Source organism: Charadrius vociferus, unplaced genomic scaffold (genome assembly GCF_000708025.1).
Source record: "Charadrius vociferus isolate BGI_N301 unplaced genomic scaffold, ASM70802v2 scaffold72, whole genome shotgun sequence".
Taxonomy (NCBI): Eukaryota; Metazoa; Chordata; class Aves; order Charadriiformes; family Charadriidae; genus Charadrius; species Charadrius vociferus.
This window is the reverse complement of record NW_009647830.1, coordinates 3914379-3940567: the sequence shown is the minus strand read 5'-3', so window position 1 is coordinate 3940567 and position 26189 is coordinate 3914379. Positions and strand designations below refer to the sequence as shown.

At 36.7% G+C, this 26189-nt stretch overlaps 1 protein-coding gene across 1 annotated transcript; it reads right to left on the bottom strand.

Moving 5' to 3' along the window:
* EPYC (epiphycan) lies at positions 1–24198 on the bottom strand. The gene is made up of 7 exons (XM_009882605.1): positions 24142–24198; positions 21870–22045; positions 7792–7945; positions 4938–5096; positions 3201–3403; positions 1716–1811; positions 1–195 (listed from the first exon to the last, which is right to left on the bottom strand). The coding sequence occupies exons 2-7, from the start codon at positions 22035–22037 to the stop codon at positions 25–27; spliced, it is 951 nt and encodes a 316-aa protein (XP_009880907.1). The 5' UTR covers positions 22038–22045; positions 24142–24198; the 3' UTR covers positions 1–24.
* Between the last annotated feature and the right edge of the window lie 1991 nt (positions 24199–26189).

The window sequence follows — 26189 nt, the reverse complement described above, 5'->3', positions numbered from 1 at the left end:
GACAGTATTGGCTTCTGTCAAAGCTTACATGAGGTTACCAACTGGCAAACGGGGTAAACACATATATGCATAAGGTGTTCTGCTCAGATTGATGGGATTACCATCCAGTCTGATGTCTTCAAGAGCCCTACGGACATAAGTAAAATCTTTCATTTTGCAGAAAGTGTCTTCGTGCATCTCTTGAATGTTGTTGTTCTAAAAAATAAAAACAAACTATCAGAATAGTTGCCTGAAAGCAATTTTTTACTCTTTGAAGAACAATTTATGGATGTATTTTCAGTGCCTAGAAAGACACTTGTTTGCACCCAGGAGACCCAATTGTCGCTACAAGTCATCAATAAAGAAATCTCACAAGAAGTAGGAAAATTTCTTGACCAGTGCAAAACTTCAGAACTGAGTAACTCACACCATGTAGCAGAGACAGGCTTTGCAGGAGGGGCCTGATGGAAGAATAGAGCATTTTCATTTGAGGGATCATATTCAAGAGCCTTATCAATGCAAATTGGAACCAGCGCAGGCTGGTCCAAAAATCACAGAACCATAATTATCATGCTGACAGTTTGATACGCCTCAACCTGCAAAGACACAAATCTGCAATTTGATCTGTGACAAATTTCTTTCCCGCAGGCCCTCTCACATTAGTTTAGCCCACATTGAATATATACAGGGAAAATTGAATGCTTTAGGTTTTATTCCTTTGATTTAAATTCCTCTTATATACCTTATCTTCATTGAGCTTTTGTTCTTGAAGTGAACTGTTTTCAACAATGAACTGCTAGAATACAATATTGTATGAAAATTAAGCCTAAAAAGGTCATCTCCTAAAATGAGGACTGTCTGAAAATTCATCCCTTTTCCATTCCTTTGATAGTCAGAAATTTGTGCCCAGCTCACTAGCTTTTGTCTGTAGCACATAGCACTGAATATTAACTTACAGGCATGGGCAAGTGAAAAAAAATAGTAAGCAGAGTGTTTCTATAGATTTATTTATTGATAGATGTCAAATTATGTATGTTACACCAGTTTATTTATTCAAAGTTTTTTTTCTGTATTATCTAATAAATAAACATCTTCTGACAATCAAAACTGGGCATTGGTACAAGAGGAGATAAAGGGAAAGAAGCAGACATAGGAAAGGTTAAAAGGAAGGATTCAGAAACAAAAGTTTAGGTAAAAGCAAATATGAAAAATAAAGGATTACAGAAAGATGATGGGTGGAATGTTCCAACATAGTCAAATGGAAATGTTTGGCTGAAAAAATGTTAGCAACTGGAAATTACCTTTATTAAGGGAATGAAATGCACTGGGTATAGATACAACCAATATATAAAGCAACTTTCTATGAGTATCTAAAAGTATTCCTGTTAGAAGATTTGTATGAGCAGTGTGAGGGATTTCTGTCTTTGAAGTCTCTTGGACTGCTGGTGCTCTTGATAGCTGTGAATCTAACTTTAACCTGTACTAACAATAAATCTAGAATTTTATGTTTGAAAAATACTGTATTACAAGTTCTAATAATTAAAGCTTAGCTGAGCTAAATTTTACTTCTTTCAAATACTGCATTCACTAGTTAATTGTATGTTTCAAATAGTTTGTTTAGTCATGTAAGTACATTTTTGGATAAACAGAAGAAACAAAACAAGTCAATAGTTATCCTTTCCAGTTTTACTTACTATTTGAACACGATATATAGAGCCGTTATTTTTGTAGCCTACCTGAAGATGAAGAGATTGGAGGCTTTCAGGGAGTGGCAATGGAATGTGGTCCAAGTTATTGTCAGTGATATAAAGATGCTGCAGTTCATGCAGACCCTAGAGGATGAAGGAGAAAGTCAGGGGAAAATGACAGACATTCTTGAAAATCTCTAGCAAGTTTGAAATTTATCACTGCAATGAGCACTGCTGGATACTAATGCATTTTGTGTCAGCATGATATGGTTGAAAAAAGCAGAAATTCAAAGACAGTCATGAACTGTCATTTGCACAGGCTGAGAAGTGTTGCTATTAAAGATTAGGTGTTTGGATTAAAATGAAGGAAATAATTTATTTGAAATGTCTCAAGACTTAATAATTAGAGATGTAATTTCATGTTGTTCTAACATGAAAATACTGCCTCTCCCAGTCATTATGCATAAAGGCTTCCTATTCTGTCTGTTTTCTTGCTTTTGTGAAAAGCTTACTCAATTTTGCAGAAGTGTATTGGTGTTGAAGCAAATTACAACTGCATAAGAAATGCCTGAGCTAAAAATAAATTTCCCATTCCATTTGAAAAGCTAAATCATTTTCTCCCTTGATTTAGTGGAATAAGCAGCTTCATCCAGTAGTTATAACAACAGTAAGATATGAATTTGGCGAGGTCAATAAGGCTCAGTAGAATACTCTTATCTTGCCCCCTTTTTACACACAAAAGTTACCATGGTACCTAACTACTTCTTTGAGTGCAGTGTCCTAATTTAATTTCTACTGACAGAACTCTGAGATATCAGGGCAAATATGGAAGATAAAGGCTGAGACTCCTCGTGGCTAAAATCAGGTGAGTGCAGAAGGAAAGCGTTCTCGGCCAGAGTCTCAATTTGGGGGACTGATTTTTGCCCATCATTTCTATTCCCAACACCTGCCTTATGTTGCGCTAGGAGAAAATATCTGATTCAGCAACTGCAGTTGGTTACATCACTAAGAACCTGTCTTCCAAGGGAGGAATTCAGAGATGAATGAATTCAGATTTCACATGCAATTAGGAGCAGTACATGGCTGCTTCTATCCACCAAAATTCTTGAGGAAGGGCGATCGCTCAGAGGTTCCAATTTCTCTGCTTTTCAACGTGGAAAGAACATATATACATTTAATGCATACTATAACAAGACACATGGCAGAGTAAGTTTGAAGCAGCAGCATCCCTAGCTTTGCCCTTCCCTCCTGCCTACTTGTAAGGGAACATCAAGCAGCTTTCTGGAGTCTTGCTAGTCACGTGGGTAGCTGGTTCATAGATACAAACATAGTATGCCATCACATGTCCTGTGTGGATCTTTGTAAAGAAGAATAAAAAGGGGTCCCGTGTCCAGCTGATAGTGCTCATACATCTTGCTCCATCTTTATAGATTAACCAGCAGCCAGCTTAGTCACGGTGCCTATAATCTTAATCTTCCGACCACATCCTTTGGAGAGAGGAAGAAAAGATTTTCCCATCAAACCCACACTTACTTTAAATGCCTCATTACGTATTCCTTTGCGACCAAGTCTGTTCTTACTAACATCAATGAATGTTAAGGTAGATGGTAACTCAGGGAGTTGTCTTATCCTATTGTCCCGGAGCACCAGCTCCTCAAGTTGGGGCAATCTCCGGAAGGCATCTTCATGGATCTCTGATATAAAGTTTGCAGTCAAATCAATCGTCTTTAAGTTGTCTGGCACAGAAATAAGAGGCAAAAAGCATGTAAGAATGTATTTCCAGAAAATTTTAAAAAAGAAAAAGGCGAATGGGTTATTTACATTACAGGTGAAATGTCTTGAATCGGATCCATTCCTGACCCTACTATGTGACAGCACTCACTCTCTGTATATAATGCAATAATCCATATTTGAACAGTTCTAAGGAAGGGGACCAACATCTCGTTCTCATCCTGTCTAGAATCACCTGTGTGATTCTTCATACATCTTTCAGTGAAAGATTTTAAAGTTAATAGTTTTAAAATATCTGCATGTTCTGTGAATATTATTTTAAATGGTTATCTTTTGGAAAAATAACATTTAAAGGGAAATAAACATATTCTCTACCACCTTGTTCCACATGTTTCTTTATATTCAACATTTTCATATATGTAAGAAATTTGATATATTGACTTTTTTCTAAAATAGATTGAAATACTTTTTCCAGTCAAAAAAATAAATTTAATCTTATTTTTGGCAAAAGAGAACAATGTCTAAATATCAGTGCATTAATATGCATTAATTTTAAGCGTATTATTCTCTAGCTTACTTCTATTTTCTACCCAGAATGTTTTTCATGGTTATTTTATTTTATTCTATTATTTTATTCTTATGCTAGCAGTATATTTTGGCCTAAATAAATTTTCTCTCTTAGTATTTATTCCCCCTGGGTTCTTTTCTACACCAATTGTATTCCTTCCCAATCTTCATCTTGGTTTGAGCAAGCCGAACCCTTATATTTTTCTTTCATAAAAGGATCTTTGTATTCCTCTGAATTATGGTAGTAACCGTTTTGGCACTGATTCCACATTTTTCCTCATGAAATCAATAAGCGTTATTTAAACAAAGTTAGGTCTAAAACAAAACCCAAAGAATGTGGTTTGATATTCAGGCTGGTGAGTGTATGGCAGTCCCTATCCCTAAATGGAGTAGGCTTAATACTTCCTGAAAAATCAGGTATCTTTAAGAATCTCAAGTAGGAAATGTGAAAACATAAGCTACCTAAACCACCAATTTTGGCCAGATTTAGGCCACAAATGGCTTTGGATTAGCAGTATTCATTTACTGAAGATTTTACTAGATAATTCTGGAATAAACCAATTAACATATATTTTAAAGGTAAAATTTAAAGGTAAAATTCCTTTCACACATATACTTTGCAAATATTTGAAAGTATGTCTACCTGAGAACTTTTTATTTTTAGGAAGACAGTACTTTCTAATACGCTAGAAATGTTCCATGAAGCTTGGGTTTTTTTCTACCTTTCCAAAGCTGATTACAAGTAACAGCAAAAAGATAGATGAAAGTTGTTATTTCTAATAATTCCAAAATTTGAAAATTTGACATAGAACCTACATTACATTCAAAAGTAGCAAACCACTTTTCCATATGTGCATTTATGTGTATATTCCAACCATCATCAAATATTACATAAAGTGAATCACTATGTCTTAGATGAATATGAGCCAGAAATAGAAATTATAGCAATTGCAACAACACTTCTAGCCATACTTAAGTTAGCAAAGTCATTTCTGTTGATCTTCCTGATTCTGTTGTAGCGTGAGTAGAAATACATTGTTTTCTCAGGCAACGGTGGAACAGCATCAAGCTCATGATCATCACAGTAGACTGTGGTCCCTAGACATGTACACAAAAGGCAGGTGGGAAGGCCTATCAAAGAATTTAAAAGAAAACAGTTTGTTACAAAAAAAAATTGCAAAGATCGGTGTAAATTACTACAATGAAATGCTCACCTAAGCACATAATGACAAGATTTTGTCAATGATAAAATTCATTCCCGTTCTGTTTTGATCACCACAGCATATAATTGCAACAACAAAGTGATTACATTCTGCTTAAAAATAGGTTTTTTTTCTCCATATGCCTGTTAGAAGGTCATTTAACTTGCTTTGATATAGCGTTTCTCAGACTATAACAATAGCATATTAGGTGACAGCAGCTAACCAAAGATCAGTTTTCCCCTAAGCCGGCAAGTGTGCAGTTCCATCTAGATGGAGACAGAACAGCTAATGATTGAAACTTGTTATGATTGCCCAAGTTTGGTTCTGTAAATAGTACTTCTGAATAATTTGTAAGGAGATTAATATTTTCCTACAGAGATATGGAGAAGAACCTCAATTTCCTTTGCATGTTGTTTAATTACCTTTTCTGATTCAGAAATTCAGAATCATTAAAAATTTCTCTATCACTCAGTTACGATAACTTGGACACCATGTTAACACAACATTTGGTTACCACCAGAAATTCATGAATATGAAAATAAAGCCATTTCATCTCAGTCATAAAAGGGCGTGAATCCCATGAATTGAGAGTTTATTTTGATGATACTGTTCAAATTTGGTGACAATTGTGACACTGACTGGTTTGTCTGAATGTAATTTCAGTAGGAAAAGTTGTTAGTTGCTATGTGTGTTGAATTTTTGATACATCTTTTCTTTGATCATGGGTATAAATCAGTATATCTGTTTCTCATCTTTTAATCCCATAGAAATACTTCCCTGTTGCATGTTTTCTTCCTCCTTGTAGCAGATGGTTGATTGTTTGTTCTGGTTACTTTATAAAATAGTAGCATAATTAACGAGCATGAGAATGTTTTTCTTGCAAAGGAGTTTTTTTCTCCAGATCAGTTGTGGTTACATGGAAGATTTGCCTTCTTAATCTGTATCAGTTACCAACAAGCAGCAGTAACTAACTGAAGGTGGGCTATATATGTGGCATCTTTTCAGGCAAGATAAAGAATCAGTGACTGGAGTACTCTTTTGTTTGAGAATCTCTACTTGGACATCCAGGAATAACATTTTGGGAGAGATGAAACTCTTTTTATACTTTCCCTAAATTCCCCCTCAGGACAGTTTAAATGAGCTACAGGGAGCAAGCCTGACACAGGGAAAAAATAAGTTGTGACACCATGAACCATTCCAGCAAATCTAGGCCTAAATGAATGTAAAGTTTAGGACGTCTGACATTTTTTTTCCAAATATTGCAACATAGCATATGAAAAGAGTTTCCCCTTCTGCGCTATTTTTGATCTTGGAGGAGTGGTATTTGTCACCTATGGCTGGTGTAGTCTGAAAAATGATAGAGCTATGGGAAGGTTCAAAAAGATATCAACAACAGAAATGAATTTGGCTTGATGTTCCTCAGCCTTGTAGTCTTTTATCCACTACCAAGCCAAGAACAGCAACATCTGACAGGAAAATAAGTTGCTGAAACAAAATAAAGACACAAAAAAATCTGATTTGATATATTACAGCCTTGAGCCTCCCATGCATATCTTTAGTTGATGCACTGGTTGATTTGCATTCAGTGCTCAAAAATGTTGACAGATACAGAATTCATAATATGTAATATTTACATGAAATGTTTTGTAACATCCTGCAGCTTTGAAAATTGAAGGAAATTGTGTGGGTTTTTTCAGAGCTCTCCTGGGAAATTCTCATTTCCATTTTTATTTGTTTTGACATCAGTGTATTTTTTTTTGCCTGGTCAGGGCTCACTAGTAATATGTACAAAAACAAGACTAGGAATGATTAATTTGTCTTCACTGAACACACAATTTTGGAAGCATGAACTCTTCACCCCCTCTATTTCATGTGTCTTCTACGGCACTCAGTTATAGTGTTAAGCATAGTAAAAAGTAAGCTTTTCCTGTTGTTGTCTGTTGCTAACCACACAACACAAAGAACCATCACAGCAGCGTATAACTCTAGTAATCTTCCACTGCAAGAGTTTAGAGTAGCTTCTAACAAATGCCAATTATTAACATCACAAAGTTTGTGTGGGAGAGGGGAAGATTGTGTTTTCGAACTTTAATTCCCCTGTGAGATGTAGAAAGTTCTTACTTTACTATAGCTTGTCAGAAGAACAGAAAATCAGCTTCACCAAAAATTTCTAAATAGTTCCCTTTCCTTAAGTTTCATAGTTTTCAGTTTTCGTGGTCAAAAATTGTTCAACATTTTATTTATGTTTTGTATGAACACATTTATAAAAATCATGTAACAAATCATTATAAAATAAAGATGGTAATGATACTGAAATCTAAGTCAATTAAAAAGTACTGGTAGCATTTGCCAACAATTAGCAAATTTTTAAGTTGTAAGCGTTTACGTGTTAATAGAATATTATTTGAAAAAATCTTCATTGATGCACTGTCATTTTCTTAGTGAAGTTGTGTGGAAACGTTTTGACTAGTCACCTATGTGACTTTAGAGCATCCCTACAGTAAGAGGGGTACAGAAATGTATACCTCCTCTTCAGTAAGAGAGGCAGATGTTCATAAGCAAGCAAAATGGGCTCACTCAAAGCAAAGCTACACACGTGAAACTCATTGCTCTTTCCTACTAACCGTCTTGAGTTTGGGGTCCAAGAACTCCAGACCCCTGTGCTGAAGATCCATCAATTAATTTTGGAGTTGATGCTTCCTCATCAGGTTCTTCTGTCAATGGTGCAGAAGAGTAACTCTCTTGAATTATAGAAGGTAGTGCTGTCCCAATCCCTGTCTAGGGAAAATCAAGAGGAAACAAGAAATATTACTGTTTACTTCCACTGGCAGCTGTTTCTCTTCCAGTTATTCAGATTCTCCCACTAGAGGTCATATATGTTCTGAGGTTTAGTGCTTGAGCTGTGTTTTATCTGGCAGCTACAATGAATTCCTATGGTGTGTAAAGAATTCATGAAACTTCAACATGCTCATTCGCTTTTATCTCAGTGTTTTAAACGTTTTTTTTGTATGCACAGATGCATGCACACTGCATATACTTTATTAGCAAGAACATATACTAACAAAATGCTTTTTCCATATTTATTTAAAATTAAATTAGATTTGTGATAAAAATTGATATATTCTGTGCGACAAATGAAAACTCGTTGTGAAGCATCAAAAAGATGAAAGTCATTTGAACATAAAGTTTTAAATTGTACCAGCATAAATCCAAATCCAAAGGAGCTGCTCAGGCTCTGTTTTAAGAATGCTAACATACTTTAAAAATTATGGGACCCCGGGGCAGACAAACAACGTTATCACACATGGGGAAACCAAGATACAGTGATAAAGTGACTTGCAAAGGACACACAACTAGAGTGGACTGTCAGTGTCTGGGTGATGAGAGTAAAGCACTCTGCCTCTTTCCAAATGTAGGCCCTTCTGCAACAAGTCTGGCAAATCTGCAATACTCTTTTTATGAGGGATGATATGATGCAAGAAAATTGCTACAACTTCATTTTTATCCTGAAGTTCTCATATAGCAAAATCAACTGAATACATCTTTAGAATTAAAGTTAACACAATAAAATTCACTGGTTTCACTAATTAAGTTGAGAATAAAAAATAGGATTTTGAGTTTCATGAAAGGAACTGCTAAATTTTATAGGATTTTTCTTAATCAAGATTAAAATCCCTGACAATGAGTTGCAGATCTGAGGTACTGCTTAAAAGTTAGGCAATACATCCACCTCTGTGGGTGCTGCACCCCTGTGCTGCAGTCAACACTCCTTAGCTTGTATCTAAGGCATGATCAAAAGTAGGAATTTTGTGACAGTATCTTTATCCCAAGTGCGAAGGCACAGAAACTTAAAATTATGCTTTAGTAAAGATTTTCCTCCACTTCTAGCACAAGACCACCATAAAACTATTGAATCCTGAGTTTTTCACCTGATCAAACCTTTCATTTTTTGAGACAAGCCACCATCTACTGCTGGCTTTGCTGTCACCATGGAGAACCGAATGTTGAAATCACTCACACTAGTGCTCATAAATTCTAGTTGTAAAAGACAGATGGCACCCAGACTGGACAGGTGGTTAGGATTTTTTAAATTAGGCTTTCTATGTAGACTATACAAGCTAAAGGGACTAACGCCCTTGGGACCCAAGATCTGGGTCCCAAGCATGAGCAAAGCTTTTGCTATATTCTGATCCCTATTCAAATCTCTCAGCTTAGCTATGTAATATTCAGCAAGTAGTGTTATTTTTGTCTTATTATTCCTAGGCAGGATAGATTTTAAATATATTTATGTGAAATATCTATATACATTCATATATGTATATATATTTACCACAATTTTTGAAGAAAACACTTTACACTTCATAATAGACACTCTAGATCTTGCAGTGTAGCCATATATCGTTACTAGCAGTATTAAACATTATGATCCTGGACTGCCTGAGAACATCTAAATAAACATCTAAAATCTACCTTTTGCACAGAAATAATTTGGTTGAAGTTATATAGTGGTTGTAAGGTCAAATATTTTGCATCAATTAGTTTCACTGAAGACAGAGAATATGGAAGCAATGAGAAACCAGGAAAAACTCTGAACCTCACAGACTGAGATTTCAACTAAACACCGTTCAGGTTCTCTGTATATTCTTTAGTTGCATTCCAATAAGCCATAGATACTATTACTAAGTAGGGTTTATGGATAAAACTGCCCTGATACAGTTAGTAGGATCACAACTTTGCAACACGCATGGTGCCCAAGTGAGCAAAATGAACTTCAGCTGAACTGTGACTGAGTAACCTGTTGGTGTAAGTAACAGTGAGGATGTACCTTGTTGCTTTGTGCAGACAAATACATGATGTTCCCATCTGCAGCACTGACAGTAAGACAGCTTAACCAGGAATGGACTTGGGGACAAATCAAAAGAAGACTTTGGGAACAAAGGAAATGGGACAGATGTTCTCCGAATGGAGGAAGCCTAGAGGGAGAGATGCATTCCAGCCTTTTATTGACCTAGGGTAGTACTGCACTAAAGTGCTTGCACATGCGGTTTAATTCTTCACCAGTTTTGTGGAAATCAGATAAGAGTCTCTGTCCTGAACTTTGGAACAAAATCCAGAGGTTTTGAGACCTATTAATGGCTTTGTATGCATCTTTTGTGGCAGTTCTGCTGAAAATATTATTCTGGAGAAAAGCTTTTTCAAGATACAGTTTGTAAACAGGCTTCAGATCTAAGAAAACGTTCCTTTCACTTGTCATGGGATTTGGGTCTTCTATGCTGACTGCCACTTATCTGAATATTTGAGGGCATACTTTATGGAACTTACTAGCTTGGGGTCTGTGATTTGCTTTATGCCTTCTCAGGTGTTCTTAGTTGATTAATGACTGTAGCTGTTGGATACCAAAGCAGAGGAATCAATTTCTAGTAATTCTGCTCCTAGACTGTTATCTCACTTTTATTACAGGATGTTATCTAGATTTGGAGATATGCAGTTGAAAGCCTCCCCTTAGTTTCCTTGCCAAAGTGATAAATCTGGGTTCTAGAGAAACTGTTCCAAGCAGTTAGTTAGCATTATCTATTCAGTTGTGACTGTGATAAAAAAATAGCAGTTATTACTGCGAATTTAATGCTGTTGCCATTTTTACACTGGTAACAGAGTAGGAGTTCACTGATACATGTGTATTACGTATCAGGCCCTGAGCATGAGCAGTATTTGCTTGCAGTACACAGGTTGGACTTGAACCAGTAACTTAAAGGTAAAAGTCTGCTTCCCATTATCAGTCAAATAATCCATGCAGCTTTCTATCTTTTACATATTTGATAAATCACGCAAGATTGTAACAAGACAAAGATGTTACTTGGACTATATACTGCACAGAACGGACCTTTGTCTTCCAGATGTTTGTTTGGCTTTGGCAACATGCACTTTACTAAAAAATTGAACCAGAAATGATTCTATATCACTTAATGGTATTATTCTCCATAGGGTTTTGGGGGGGTTTGGGAGTGGGAGTGGGGTTGTATTTCCTTTGCTACTCTAATATTCTTTATGAAAAATCACAAAGCAGGAATAATATTGTAGAGAAATACAGTAAAGCATGTTTCTCTTTGCCAATAGTTGCAAGTCTTCAAATCATAATCAGCCTTCCAAGCCAGAAAACACTGAAAGAGAATCACACCACCTACCTTCAACCACCTAACTATGTGGTTAATAGTTACCCTACTCTGTCTTTGGAATCAATCAAGAGATTTAGAGAATACCAGTGCAGAATATTAGCCACAGAACGTGCTGTAAGCAGAATAATATTTTTCCTAAGATTGCATGGAGTATCTATTTTTCCCCGTCCTATACTTATCCAATGGGACTACATTTACAAATGAAACTGCTTAATGTGAATGGCCAATTAAGAAGCACTTTCAGACTGAGAAGTTACAAAAGTCAAGACCACAGAAACCTGAACGTATCAATCATCGATAAAATACAATTGGTAAAAGTCAGCTCGTAACTTTAGTCATCCATAAGCTAGGCATCTGCTCTATGCTATGTTCTTTCACAGTCAGCAGAGAATGAGACAAATTCTCTGAAAAGCAACTCCAGCCACTGACCACAGGTGCTTCTTTTAGGATGGGCTCTTTAGATACGTATCTCTCACCACTGGCTGAAAAGCAAGTGAGACAAATGAAGAGGCTTTTAAGATTAGAAAAGGCTCAGGATGCTGAGCTCTGAAAATAAAGTAGGATGAAAGAGTGTCTGTGGGCTGGGAGTCAGTAGGGGTGGAAGAGTATAGAAATGTAGGTAAGAGCAACCTACATGAGGATTATGAACCCACATAATCGATGCAAAGTAATAAAATACAGAAAATAAATAGATTTGAAGAGATAAACAGCAAGGCTGGAAGTCATCAGTTGCCACATTTCACTTCTGAAGTGGTGTAATTCCAGTGGCAGATGTTTTGTCTATTGTTTTATGTCTACATCTTTTAGAATCAAAGTTGATATATTACATGTAATAAATTTAAATCCACAGAAGAATTTGAAGTGTGTCCTGTTTCAGTGCTCCTTTTACTGCAAAAAATATACTTTAAAACACAAACAAAAGTTCAGAACTTAAAAAGAGACATTATAAACTTGAAGGGACTGTTGTACCACACACTGACCCATCAAAAAGACCTAGTTTCCCCCACAGCTGTTCTGAAACTATCAAAGGCTTACAAGAATATGTCTAATTATGGTAGAGGTTTTTGGTTTGTTTTCCTTTCCAAAAGTGGTTCATACTTGCTTCTTCTTTAATTTTGCATTTAAGGTCTTCTTTTCTCCTATTGTTCTATCTCAAAGATAAATAGATCTGTGAGCCGCTGCATGCTAACACAAGATCTACTTGCAAATTCTGCAGCTCAAATAAACTGGCATTTTCTTTTAAAGAGCTACATAAATAAGTTGCGTGGAAAAATTAGTGTAATAAAACTCATGGAGATCTTGGGGAAGGTGATATTTGTCTTCAAAATTTGTAAGTAAACTGATTTTACCTACTCACACTCATTCTCTCAGGTTTTAGTCACTTCCATGTTTGCACCCACATACTCCCACATACTCCCTAAATGTGTGTACCCAAGTGGTCTGGCCAGGATCACTTGTGTTCAACACAGAAGACAAGGGACAGAAACTACTGAGTCCTTTTAGTGCCTCTGGCGTTATTCTTGACAAGCGTTGAAAACTGACCTTTGGACAAGTTTTTATTTCCTTTAAGAATCACTGTTTGTTATAGGGCAGTCTTTTTCCTCGGAGTCTTGGATGTTTCAGTATCCATGAATCTTACACCAGGTTGCTGCCCATTGCCTTCTTTTCCTCACTGGGGATGTGATTTCATGACGTCTTACATGGAAAGGAATGGTATATATTGTATACTACAACCTTTTTTCCTGTCCGGTGGTGGTAGGATGAAGGGTCTTCACTGAGAAGTCGTCTGTGCTGCAACGTTATCAGTGTGCAGGACATTTGATTTTGGTGTAAACAACACATTCCTCAGTTTTGCTGCTGGGAACTGTGTTCTGGAAGTGGTGCAGTCGGGTACAGTGTCCTTCATTTTCAATGCAGGCCATTCTTTTAACCCTTTAAGCCTTCTAATTTTTCTTTTTTAAAGTTATTTTGTTGTTTCTGCTGGGTTAGACCAACCTTAATATTTAAGTTACAGAGCTTTAGAATCATAACCCAGTTCTCTATAAATTAATGTCTGTGGCTTCTGCCTTGGAAAATATAGGTAGACTCTGAGGTTCTTATAATTAGTCTTAGAAAGAGAAGTAGTCTTTTTAGCACCTTGACCACAGAATATCCTAAAGTTTCTTGTCTCAAAAGTAAGTGTATCTATGTCATGTCTGATTTTAGCTGCACAGCATTGATACAGGGACTTTACTTACTAATTCTGTTTTCTGAGAATGAAGAAACTCCATATAAATTGAGCTAATCTGGATTTCCATGATTACAAATCAAGTCAAAGTCTCATACCAGCACTGCATTTGAAATTACAGTATTTATTTCTAACATTCTGTTTTGAGGGCCATGTAATATCTTAGTTAGCCTACAGCAGATGGTTTTCTCTGGAACAGGCTGAAGTTTTGCAAGACATAAAATTTCAAAGAGAAATATGCCAGTTTTAGAAATCAGAACAGAGCTTTTGCCTTTGCACTATTATAAAGCACAAAAGGACTGAAAACTAGTCCCAGCTATTTAACGAAGATTTCCACAGGAGCTCCTGCTGATCCAAGCCACAAAGTAGACGTACACAGACAGACAAAGCTGGAGATCGCTCAGATGACCAGAGTATCTACCAGAGACTTTGTCAACCCTCAGACCTGTGGTAAGGAGCTGCCTCAGTTGGACTTCCAGAGCTCACTGTAAGGGAGGGTTCAGGGTCTCAAGCATATTTCCTCACGCAGTCCAGGAAGACTGGGCACTGCTGGAGCTGAACGTGCTTTGGCCCAGTTCACCAGCCTGGCTTTTCCTAAATGCACTGTGATTGCTTTGAATCCGAACTACAGCCAAACAGTGTTAGAAACGTGAACAGCAAGGATTGGATTCCCTTCATTTAACTTCAGATATTGAATTTAAAGGTCTTGTTTAGTAGCTTAGTCTCCTCACACTACTGGTGCAGACAGTGGAAGAAGAATCACTTCCTGAGGCTGGTTCAGCACATCTATGTTATGAATCAACTTTCTGAGGTGCCTGTCCATCTTCCTTTGGCTGTAAAGGAGGCCATATAGAGGCAACCATATCTTTTACCAGACATCATGGCCTAAGTCTGACATCAGATCTGATCTTCCTCTCATTTCTACAGCTTATAATGCAAAGACATTTCATTTGATTTCATCCAATCCAGTACATGCGTGTAGCCTGCAGTGATACAGGTGTAGCGCTCACAAGCTGCTGTATCTCCAGAACTAGAGAAGTTTCTAATAGTTTAGGTGTGCCTTCACAGTGTGGACTGTTATGCTATATAGAAATGTTTTGCCAGTGTAAGATCAGTTAACAATCATTTATTGAGAATTCCAGGACATGAATATAGTACACAGAAGAAAGTATTGAGGACAGGGACATGGGTGTGATGCATTTCCTGCCACTGGGACGGACATTCTGCATCATAACAATAGGCACAACTCTAAAATAAGGAACACCAATATCAAAAAAGGAATAATAATAAGAGAACATTTTTTTTCTGTATATTAATCTTTTTTACTTCCTACTTTTTCTTCAACTTGTGGTGTGAACTCTATGTACAGGATCAATAGCTGCAGTCGTTTTATCCACAGCTACTATTTCCCCTTCTATTAATAAGAGCTAATTCAGGAGTGGAATCTGAAAAGCAGAAATTGGAAGCTGATTCAAGCTTAGATCTCCTGTAAAGAAAGCCAGAGCCAAAACCACCTTTGAAAAATAACATTCAAAGTAAATTTTCAATCCCAAAAGGTATCTGTGATGTTACAGTAGGGATTGTAGAGCTATGAAATATATACAATTACTGCAGTACCACTTCTATACTTTTTTTTTTCTTTAAACAAAACAAAAAAATGGTACAAATCATTAAAAAGAACAGCTAGGGTGACAATGGTGGATGGTCCACCAAGTCTTTAAGCATCTAACAAGATATTAGGTTGCACTGAGGAATCTAGGGAAAGAAATTCAGAAAAGTTTTACTTAGCTAATTCAGGTGCCTGATACATGTGCAGCTAAGGATTTAGGCAGAAATTTCATTAGGTCTTTACAGTTGTGCATGTTCCAAAGAATTTATTGACCTGTCTCACACTTAAGGCTATTGGTGTCAGGAATGAGACATTCCTGCATCTAAGTAATTCAAAGAACCCATCTGCTAAATTTACACAACTGTTTTACTCCATTTCGGTTCAGATGAAAGCAAAGGGGCTGATTCTCCATCCATACAAGAAGCAACAGAGCTGAGACATAAGTTGCTAGCTTGAGGAGGCTGACACCCCAATAACCTTTGTTCTGGAAGACATCTTAATCATCAAGTGGGGTCCAGAGGAAGGTTTGGATAAGATGCTGAAAGAAAGCCAGAATACATCCAAAGATGCAAAACTTATGGCAGGAGAAGGAGAATAAGCCAAAGGACACATGGTTATGCGGCCTAATATGAAAAGAAGTGAGACCTGGGAGCTTTTTCAAAGGATTGTTAAAGTCCCATGCATTAAATAAACAGTAAACATGAACAAGGGCAGAAATGACTCAGAGCAGACAGAACAGAACCACAACACTCCCCCCCTCTGGGTTCTGTGCCAAACCACATTCTGGATTATGTTTTGATTGGCTGTAGAATGATTCTAATCTTAAATGATTTTTAAATGGGATAGAAATGCACATGTTATTTAACTTGATAGTGTTCAGAAAAAGTACATATGTATGGGTACAATTCAGGAATTTGAGATAAGTTTCTAAAGTATCTTTATCCTTGTTTCATACCCCACATCTGTAGGGATGATGCATGTTACTTCTAGAAAGAAGTAGCCACAAAACTGTAAGTCTTGGGGGAAAAAAAAAAAGTTAAGTGACCAGGGAAATTGAGGTAGCAAACGTCTACTGTAAAAGGTCTATGTAATCTTATTGTGGACTTTCAGCTGTCACCTCTCTCACAGGAATTTCAAACAATGTGACAGTCAGTCTTAAGCAATGAGCCAATTTAGGTGTTTGCAGACCAGGACAACTACTCAGAGAGTCTCACCCAGTCTGAGGCAAGATGAAGGAGGTAGCTACTCTGTTCAGCTCAGGTAGTGGTAACTAGTGGCACGCCCAGTATCAGTTTTACGTGCTTCAGAATGTCATAGCCAGTACATGTAGTCTTTATAACATTTCAGCTATCTAAATGGGTGAGACAAGCTCTTGGATTGTTGTACTAGAACTTAGGGACTAACATGCTATTTCAAATCCTTCCTTTTCATCTTGTGGTATTTGCTTTTGCTATATGACAAAATAGTTGAAACATCACTCAGGTATTTCATGACTACTTTTTAATCCACAGAAATGTTTACCTTCCATGAAGACATCTGTAGAGAAGCATATGGAATCAGTTATGAACAGCCAAGTGAAGAGCTGCAGTCAAAGCTTTTCTGAAGAAGTAGAAAATTTCCTATTTGGGGATAAAGCTTCTAATGGCAAATTTAATTCTCTTATCAACTATGTCGTTATCTGACCTATACATTACTTGTATCAATTCATAAGTTTTTTAAAAGTGTATATGTTCTGAAAAGTCATTGCATATCCACCTTGAAGTGCCTTATTTGATCAGATACCTGCCACAAAGATAGAAACAGCAATGTAAACCTCTCACAGCACTGCAGAATGGCAAGAGGCAGTTCTTGTATAAGTAAGATCCATCTTCATGTGTGTTATGACAGTAGCAGAGAAGCTTTGTGTGTATGTGCACATACGGATGGATAACTGAATGTGTGTGTATGACTCAAGTTCTGAGCTTTGTGCAGGCACCTGTATATCCTATTTTCAGTTTGATTCAAATCCAACAAGCTAGTGCAGTATCTAAGTATTAGGCTTTTACAGTGCTTGTTTCTGATTATGTTGTGGATCATACTTTCCAGTTTACCTCTTCTGTGTACACAGACCTGGACCAACCTGTATTCAATTCCCTTGTTTCGCTGCTAGGATAGCTCCCTTACTTCTCAGCCTGACTGATCGCCTATCTTATTGATGAAAATATTTTCCTGATGCTCCTATATTTTTACTTCTTGTTTTTCTAACATAGCTTTTCCTACCTGAAGGAAAATGGGCTGGTTATGTTTAACAGGCACTGTAATCAAAAGTTTGCAATATGACTTTATTAGACATCAGTAGCTGATGTACTTAGAAATCTCTCTCCACAATTTGTTTTTCTCACACACTATCCAAATAAAGTTTTAATTTCAAAGAGGGAAACTCTGAGCCTTCAGTTTTACCAGCAAGGAGCTTACACAAGAATGCCTTTGACAGCCTGGTTTGATTGTATCCATTTCAAAGAAGGAAGTCCATCTTTGTACATGTTTGCAGAGCAGCTGGGACAATGAAGACCCAGTCTTGACTGGAGCTTCTGAACCCTATCGTGATATAAATATTCATTGAAAATAATAATGAAACTTACTGTGAAGAAAAAGGGTGATACAGCAGCTCATGTTTATACTGTTGTAACTGTCAGTTTCAGAAGATAACTCCAACACAAAGCTTGTACACTACCTTAGAGTAGCATTCCTTTGCAGACTCTTTCCTGAAAAGCCTTGGGATTTCTGCATTGGTAATAAGTTTTCCTTTTACATTGCCTTTTTTTTACCATTATCTGTGAAAGAGTTGATACTGTTCTCCCTAAAGTCTCTGTACATATTTTATTTCTGAGTCATATATTACTTAAGTTTTTTTTCAGTAACAATTTGCCTTTGGATGCAAAGCTTTAGCTAGGTCTTCCATGTCTCACAACCTGGGAACTTGGAAGTCACAGATTTTATAGCCCAGATTTGACCCGTCTAACGAATGACAATGCATAGCTTTGATTGAGGATTCAGTACAGTTCTCCCAAGTAATTCACAGCTACAGTTATTTTCCCCATGCAAAAACTTTGAATTAAAAAATGTTTTCCATGTACACATATTGAATACATTATGAGAATGCAAGAAATGAAACAGATCTGCTGCTGTTAGCAGACAATGCTAGATAACCTCTGATTTCCATTGTTAAGTAAATTTTCCAAACCTTAAAGTTAGTCTAAAATCTATGAAAAAAAAAAAGACAGATTTCAAGTGGAAAAATATCAACATCCATTATCTAGATAAAATGCTCTCAGGAAATTATTTGCAAGCCAATGAAGTGTGTGTGTGTGTACACACATACACTTCATTTTTGGCATACATACTCCACAAGGAAAAATCCGTCCAGAGTACGAGAAGTAGAAAAGAAGTCATGAACTTGGATTCGGTCCCTCTTGTTTAACTTTATTAAGCTGAAACCGTGGTGCTAAGCCTGAAACAGGTGCCTAGGGTCCATCTAACGTTATTGGAGGAAGATAGCTTCATTGGGTATGTCTGGGGTGGAGTTAACTTCCCCCATAGCTGCCCTTGTAGTGCTGTACTTTGTATTTGTAGCTCAAACGGTGTTGATCAAAAAAACACTGTTTTGGCTACTGCTGAGCAGTGCTCACACAGCATCAAGGCTGTCTCTCCAACCCCCTTCCCCACCCCAAGGCTGGTAGGGTAGGGGCAGGCAAGAGCTTGGGAGGGGACATAGCTAGGACAAGTGACCCCAAATGACCAAAGAGATATTCCATACCATATGGCATCATGCTCAGCAATAAAAGCTAAGAGAAAGGAGAGCCAGATAGGATGAGTGGGTGGAATCCTTCCCTAATTACCTCTAGGTTTTTTCTCATTTTTATGGTTACACATTGAATAAGTGATTACAGCACCCAATGGGTAACATTCTACAAAGGACATACCGACATAGGTGCTTTACATCAATTCCTTAAGACACACAGTTGCCTAATTCCCAGGGGCAACACACTAAACACATATGAAGCCCTAGAACCAGTCAGTCTCCTGGATCTTCTGAAAATTAGATGGATGCACAACATTGGAAAAGTTTGCATTTCTCCAATAAGTCTAAAAATGTGTTAAACAGAATGGTTTATATTTGCACATAACTGAATTTTAAAATCTTAAACTGAAAACGACAACGACAGAAAATGTTATTTCATTTTTTTCTCCACTATTTCAGAAGGCTAAAGACAGGATTCAGACTTTCCTAAAAGAAAATGCAGGTTTTAAACCAGGCCCTAAAGAGTTACTGTACACAGGCTAGATCTAATGAAGTCCTGCTGTTTATCTGGGTGTCTGTGGTATTGCTCATCATTTAAGCTATGCATAATAAAAACTAACCTGTAACCTTGCATAAATACTGGGTTTTACACATAGAGCCCCTCATGTAGTTCACTTCTTTACGATAACAGAATTTAGGGAGGAAAGTCAAAACCACAATCAAGAATTCAAATGTATTCTGTTTAAAACTTGAGTGAAGTCAATAATATTCAGTATCTAAATGATAACTTGCAAGATTGACATGCACGTCTATAAAAGCTGCTTGATTTGTACAGCACTGACCACTGAGCTCTCCTGGGTTTAGGGGAATTGTAAATGCTTGGGTTTCTTTTGGGTGGTACACCGTAAGAGGAATGTAAGCAAAAAAAGGTTTTGGCTAAACATCTAGGAAAAAAAAATGTTCTCACAGGGAGGTCCATCCATATGCAAAGTAACATTCCTTTGAACGGCTGTGACTGATGACCTTCACTTGATGAATTTTAAGAAGGCTGTCTGAAGAACTCAGTAATGGGAGAAAATTCTGCTCTGGAAAAGCAGTTTACAAGTCAAAATGAAAAGACTTTTTGGACTCTGCCTGTTCTATGCTTCCCGAAAGAAAACAACTTGTGATAGGACCTGTTGTGTCTTTTCCTGTTGGGTGCAATATTTATCTTCCTGAATTTCCTTTCAGCTGGGAAAGAACCATAGGAGCCTTGCCTTGTCTCTGTCCTTCACCCAGAAACTTGCAAAGAGGCCACCCCATGCTTCAGTGCCATTGGACCTCACAGAGAAGGCACAGCACAGGGGAGTCCCACCTATCATTCAATGCATTACTAAGAAATGTATTGTTTGAATGAGAAAATCTCTGTGGTGAAGCACATACAAAATAGCCTCTCTCATTTCTGGAAAGGAAGGGAAATTTCTGTAGGACTGATAAAGACTTCATTTTTTAAAGCAAAGAAAGACAGGAACGGTGATTTATTAGTCAATGTGAAATAGACAGAGCACAAGTATCCAGTGACTTAAAGTGGGGGTGACTATCAAGGAAGAAAGCTCAAGCATGTGGGTTTGTAAAGATCTTTGATTCTGCATGGCACAAGGAAGCAAGCCAGAGGCAAAGTAATTTCTTTAGAGCAAAGTTCTTCTCAGTCCTCCGTAGAGGACAAAATTTATTGCCTCCAAACTGTAAGGCTCTGACTTAGTACAAACTTTGAGATTATTTTTATCTCTTCAGTTCTCCAGGTTTGGGATATATTTATTCTTAAATTGTCTATGTCCTTTGATTTCAAGGCTACTATCCAATTATGATCTCACCTTGATGAAAGACTAGTTCCTGTCCCTCCTGCTGCAATCATGAATCACTCAACAGAACATATTTTCATGAATTATGTACTGTTACATGAAAAATTTCTAAAATATTATATGTAATAGCAAAAACCCCGTATTATTATTTAAATGTTATACTTTTCACCCAACTTTTATCACACTTAACACTGAATCATACAGTGCATATATGACCTTCAGGGAAGTTGTGCCCATGTCCAAGCAGAAGAGTGAGAGTAAAATTAATGTACCTTTTTGGTAATGTAGAGAAATACAGGAATGTAGGAGGGGAAGGAGGTATTTAAGTCAACAAATTGACTCCCATGCTTGTACAGGCAACACATCTCACTATCTCATCCTATAACACAATTTCAACAGTTTTTCTTCAGTAATCTTACTTTCCCATTTTTCAATTAAAGTGCTTTACCTTTCTTTTTTACTTCCTTCTGCCCACTTTCCTAACAGAAATAGAAACCACTAGCATTTATAGCCTGAAATACTTGTATTGAACATATCTATTGCTATAAGAAATAAACTCATTACAGCATTTTACAACCTCATTTAACAGGGAATGCTGGATGTCCTATCTCAGCTGCCTCTGTGCCTCATTCGGACAGAAAGATTCCAAGGACAATCTTCAACAGAATTTGTGGCAATGGAAGGAGGCCTGAGGGAAGCACAGCAGCATTCACCTGCTCTCAAAGATTACCACAAAAAAAAAAAATAAATCAGGAAATATTTTGGCCATATTTTTAGATTAGGGAAAATGTGAATGAACTACAGCGTCCGCCTGGACATGATCCTGTCCAACTTGCTCTAGGTGAACCTGCTTTGGCTTGGGGGCTGGACTAGATGATCTCCAGAGATCCCTTCCAACCCCTACTATTCTGTGATTCTGTGATTAGCACAGAAAACTGTTGATCAACCAAAGGCAAGAGCAAACACATGAGCAGATTGGCCTGATAAATGTTTTCATGGCCAACAAAAACTCATCAGCAGCCACTGCATTTGTGCACTTTGGAAAAATAGAATACATGAAATTCCGATTACCTCTAATTGGTCAGATTGCTCGTTTTCATCATAGACAAATGAGTGAGGCAGCTCTCCAAGTGGTGTATCATAGAACTCAGAATCATAAATTATGGTATCAGTGATAGGCGCAGCTCCAACAGACTCGAAGATAAAAAATCCCAGAAAAATATTTACAAAGGGCTGCATTCTGCTTTCTTTTCTGAAAGAGAAGAAAATGGACAAAATATGGGTAATGTGGTATTTGCAAGGAATGTATGAAAATTTAGTCTCAAAAATACAGTACTTATATTTATGCAACAATATTTCTGGTGGATAACTCATAGTTATTCATGATGAATCTATGGTTTATTCTGGTTTGCTCCATGAAGTGTCCCTGGATCTGAAAATTTATGCAAACTACTTTGGCCATTCTAATATTTAGATAATTTAGGAAAGACCTATAGAGTTTTATTGGCATAAAAATAAACTGACTTCAATGAGAAAGTACCTAAAAAGGTGAAAGGAAGATATATATTTTGTTTTTCTCTTTTCATCTAACTTCACCTATTTCCACCGCACCATTAGAAAAGAACTTCTGAGAAACTAGCCAACAGTTAGATTAGTATATTATTTGTGTCTATCACAATTAATAATCTTTTGAAATGTAATTTTGTCTTTCTCCTCCACCATAAAAAAAAAAAAAAAATTAGAAAACATTAGGACCTCTTTCTTGATTGTCTCTGGATGAGCATAATCAAAACACATTTCACCCAGTAGCTGTTTTGCCAGAATATAATTTTAATTTGTTGAATGGTGTGGCATATTTGGACCATCACTTCTGCAAAGGTCTGGAGAGCAAAATAAAAAGTAATCTGTGTTCTCCATAGCCCTGTAAGTGACAGTACTCTGCATTCCTTCATTATTCAATTAACACCATTTTTAAAGTAGTGAGAAATAGCAGCATAGTACAGTCACCTGTTCTCCTTGGAGAATAGAATTGTAAAATCGAATTATCATCCACTTAAAGGTTCCATATTTTAGTAAAATAGTAGAAAATTCATGCTAGGCTTGAATATTAGTGTTTATGCATTCCCTATTCCTTGTATGCAGTGTATTCAATATTATCATCTAAGATGCCTGACACAAGTCTCTATTCAGCACTCTTTGCTTACACCTTGATTTAGCTACAGGTCCCACTAATTTCACCAAAAGCACAGGCAATGATAATGAACAGTGCATAAATCTAATAAATCGTGCTCCTGATGTGATGCCATAATACACACACTTACCTATTTCATTTTTAACCTGTAGCTACTTAAAACAGATTAAGTATAAGAAATGTACAAGACCTTTTTTTGAATGTGTGTGCTGAGCAACAAGCTGAATGTTAGGTTCATGAAAAGAGGTCTTTATGAAGCTAGTTTAGGCATGAGGATATGAAATTCCTCTGGGGATGGTCAGCAACACAAGGCGTTCATTTTTCCCTCGTTTGCTTTATTCAAAAAGACTTTTCAGCTGCTGCTGGGGGAAGCTAGAGTCACTTGGGCTTGTCTTTGAGAAGACTTAGTTAAATTGCACCTTTCAGTATTAGCTTCCAATATTACAAAAAAAATGAAATGAAATGAAATGAAATAAGAATGCAACAAGTTTCTGAAATAAACTGAAGTATATTGTCTTCTGTCTTTATATTTCCTGCTGCCTATTTTTGACAGGACTGGTTTTGGTCTTGCTTTTCTTTTGCTTGTCATTTATCCCAAATGATTCAGCTATAAAAGATGTTATCTATTAACCCAAAATGTAATAAATAAAATATCTGGTGTAATTTTTCTTCTGAATAAACAATTCCTAAATAAAAAAATATTAATTTTTCAAAAATGTTTTCATTTCACATTGCCTATAAATAAAGGGTTTTTAAAGGGTATAGGGCTTAATAGATATTTAATTTTGTACATATATAGACAAAACCAGCAAATATAATGATGATCTCTATGAAAGAAATTATTTACCTATGACTATAGTATCTACACTCACTTGCAGAGTTTACATGTCTCTGTACTTCCCTTATGTGTAATATATTGGAACAGGCTGTAATGATATTGGCATCTGCAGTAGCTCTAAGATCAAATATTTTGATGAAGATTATGCACTCCTCTCACAGGAAGGAACTAAGACATATCCAGGGAAAATAAATATTCTCCTCAATCTGCAGCCTTTGAATTAGTATTATGCACGATAAAATAAAACAAATACTATAAAAATATTTCCAGCGTTAAAATTCCAATTAACTGTTCTAAGAGAGAAGCACCAAAACTTACCTTTAGCTTCCAATCTCTCAAATGGGATGGAGCTACTCAGAATGCAGAGCCAGTGGTATTAGACCCCGACCAATGGCAGTGGCATTCTGGGGCTGTGGGAGGTGGTACAGCTTCTACCCTCAACTGGGGACCTCAGCCCAGGGAGTTTCTTAGACTTCAAACACCTTTGTATTTATTTTGCTGAATTGAATTTTAGCAGGGTCAAACAAAGGTGTGTTGTAAGCAAATGGCATTTATTTCGCGTCACAGCTTTTTACCCTTTCTCCTCAAATTTCTTACTACTCCTACCAACATACCAATAACATTCTCAGGTGCATTCTGGAAACAATCTTGTGGGTGTCCTGAAAATCTGGAAGTGCATATTTTCCAACATCCAAAATCAAGGCTTAAGCAAATTGGATTACATATGAATATTTTTTCCTCTATGTAACATTTCTATTTTGGTACTCATAGTATGTGATAATGTTTAATGAATTTCCATCTGCTGTGGGTATTATCTGGTATGTATTTAGAGATACTTTTTTTTCTTTACTTTTCTATAGGTACTTACAAAGCAATACTCATAGGGTATACTCTTTCCAGAATGTTTTCCTTCTGAAGGGGAAATACCACTTCCTATTAAGGAAGACATATTCCTATTATAGCAGATATGAACTGCTATAATATGCTGCAAATGTCAGGCATACACAGTAGTATGATGCACTTTATTACACCAGAAAAAGGTTTTACAATGTTAGCAGAAGTCAAGGTATCTCTTTTCCTTATCAATGGTATTTTCCTTATTATCAGTTCCTACTTAATTCTGGACTTACTTTCATATTACAGGTATTTCGTACAACATACAACCATTCCTTTGAACTTTTTCATCATTCCTCCAACGCTTCAATAAAATATGCCTCCTAATACTGTCAATGTCCTATATTAATGGTTAGGAAAAGGCAGAACCCATTCCTTATCTATGAAGGAATATGATTCATGTAGAAGATTCTAACATTCTAAGCAAACCCGATTCCCTTTGCCTTGTATAATTTCCACATCAATCTTTTTCAAATAAGGAAATCATCCTAGAAGGCTCATTTGTATGAAGGACCAAAAGCATGTTAAGAATTTTAAGCCAGCTCTCAATAATTTGAATGTCCAACAGTAAACTTCTAGTACTAGCCTAGGGAATCCAAGACATATGAAAGGATTTGGCAGATAGATAGGTCAAAGGGTAGAAGAGCAGCAACTCTGCTAGCAGATAGGTAGAGGGTAGGGTATTGTAGGACATATCAAATGGCGCTAGGTATCGTGTACTATTTTGACAACTGAGTCAAGTTCGCAGCGCCTTTACAGTACTAGGACCACTCCTGGATGACAGACTTCTTTCTAAGGAAGGTTCAGCATGATTTGTTTCTCTGAAAACAGGGGCACTGATCATTACATCAGATATTTCAAATTTCTGTATTCACAGTCTCTTCCCACTGTAAAAGCAGCTTCTGCCACAAAGAATCAGGGCAATAAGTACATTGTGAGCACCACACTACTGTGTCTTGTTGATTTTTCTTCAGGTCAGTAGCTTTGGCCTCAGTTTACTGTGTAAGTTCGCAATCTAGTTGCTTTCAATGGCTATGTATGCTCCTTTCTGGCAACAAAACAAATAGCTGTATCTTCTGCATCAAAATGCATCATTTCACCTTCTTACTGCTACTGGGAATTTTTATGCTGCTCCACATGTTGAAATAATTAACGTTTCTTCAGTTTTAAGTGTTTCATTAGCTGCTGTGCTTGGTGATTTAAGAATTACTCTATGAAATACTCACTCTCAAATGTCTTCTTCATTTACAAAACATATTCTCTCTGGACAGACACAGCATTCATTGATTTCACTTGTACAAAAAACCTCAATCTTGTGTTCTTTATTGAAGGAAAATTCTTATCTACAACAAATTCTTCATATCTATATCAATCTTTTTCTTTATTCTTCCACAACTAAGTTGATTTAGACATACTGTGACCTAGGGCCTGAAAATTTTGTATCTTTTGGTCTGTAGGTTTGCTTTTT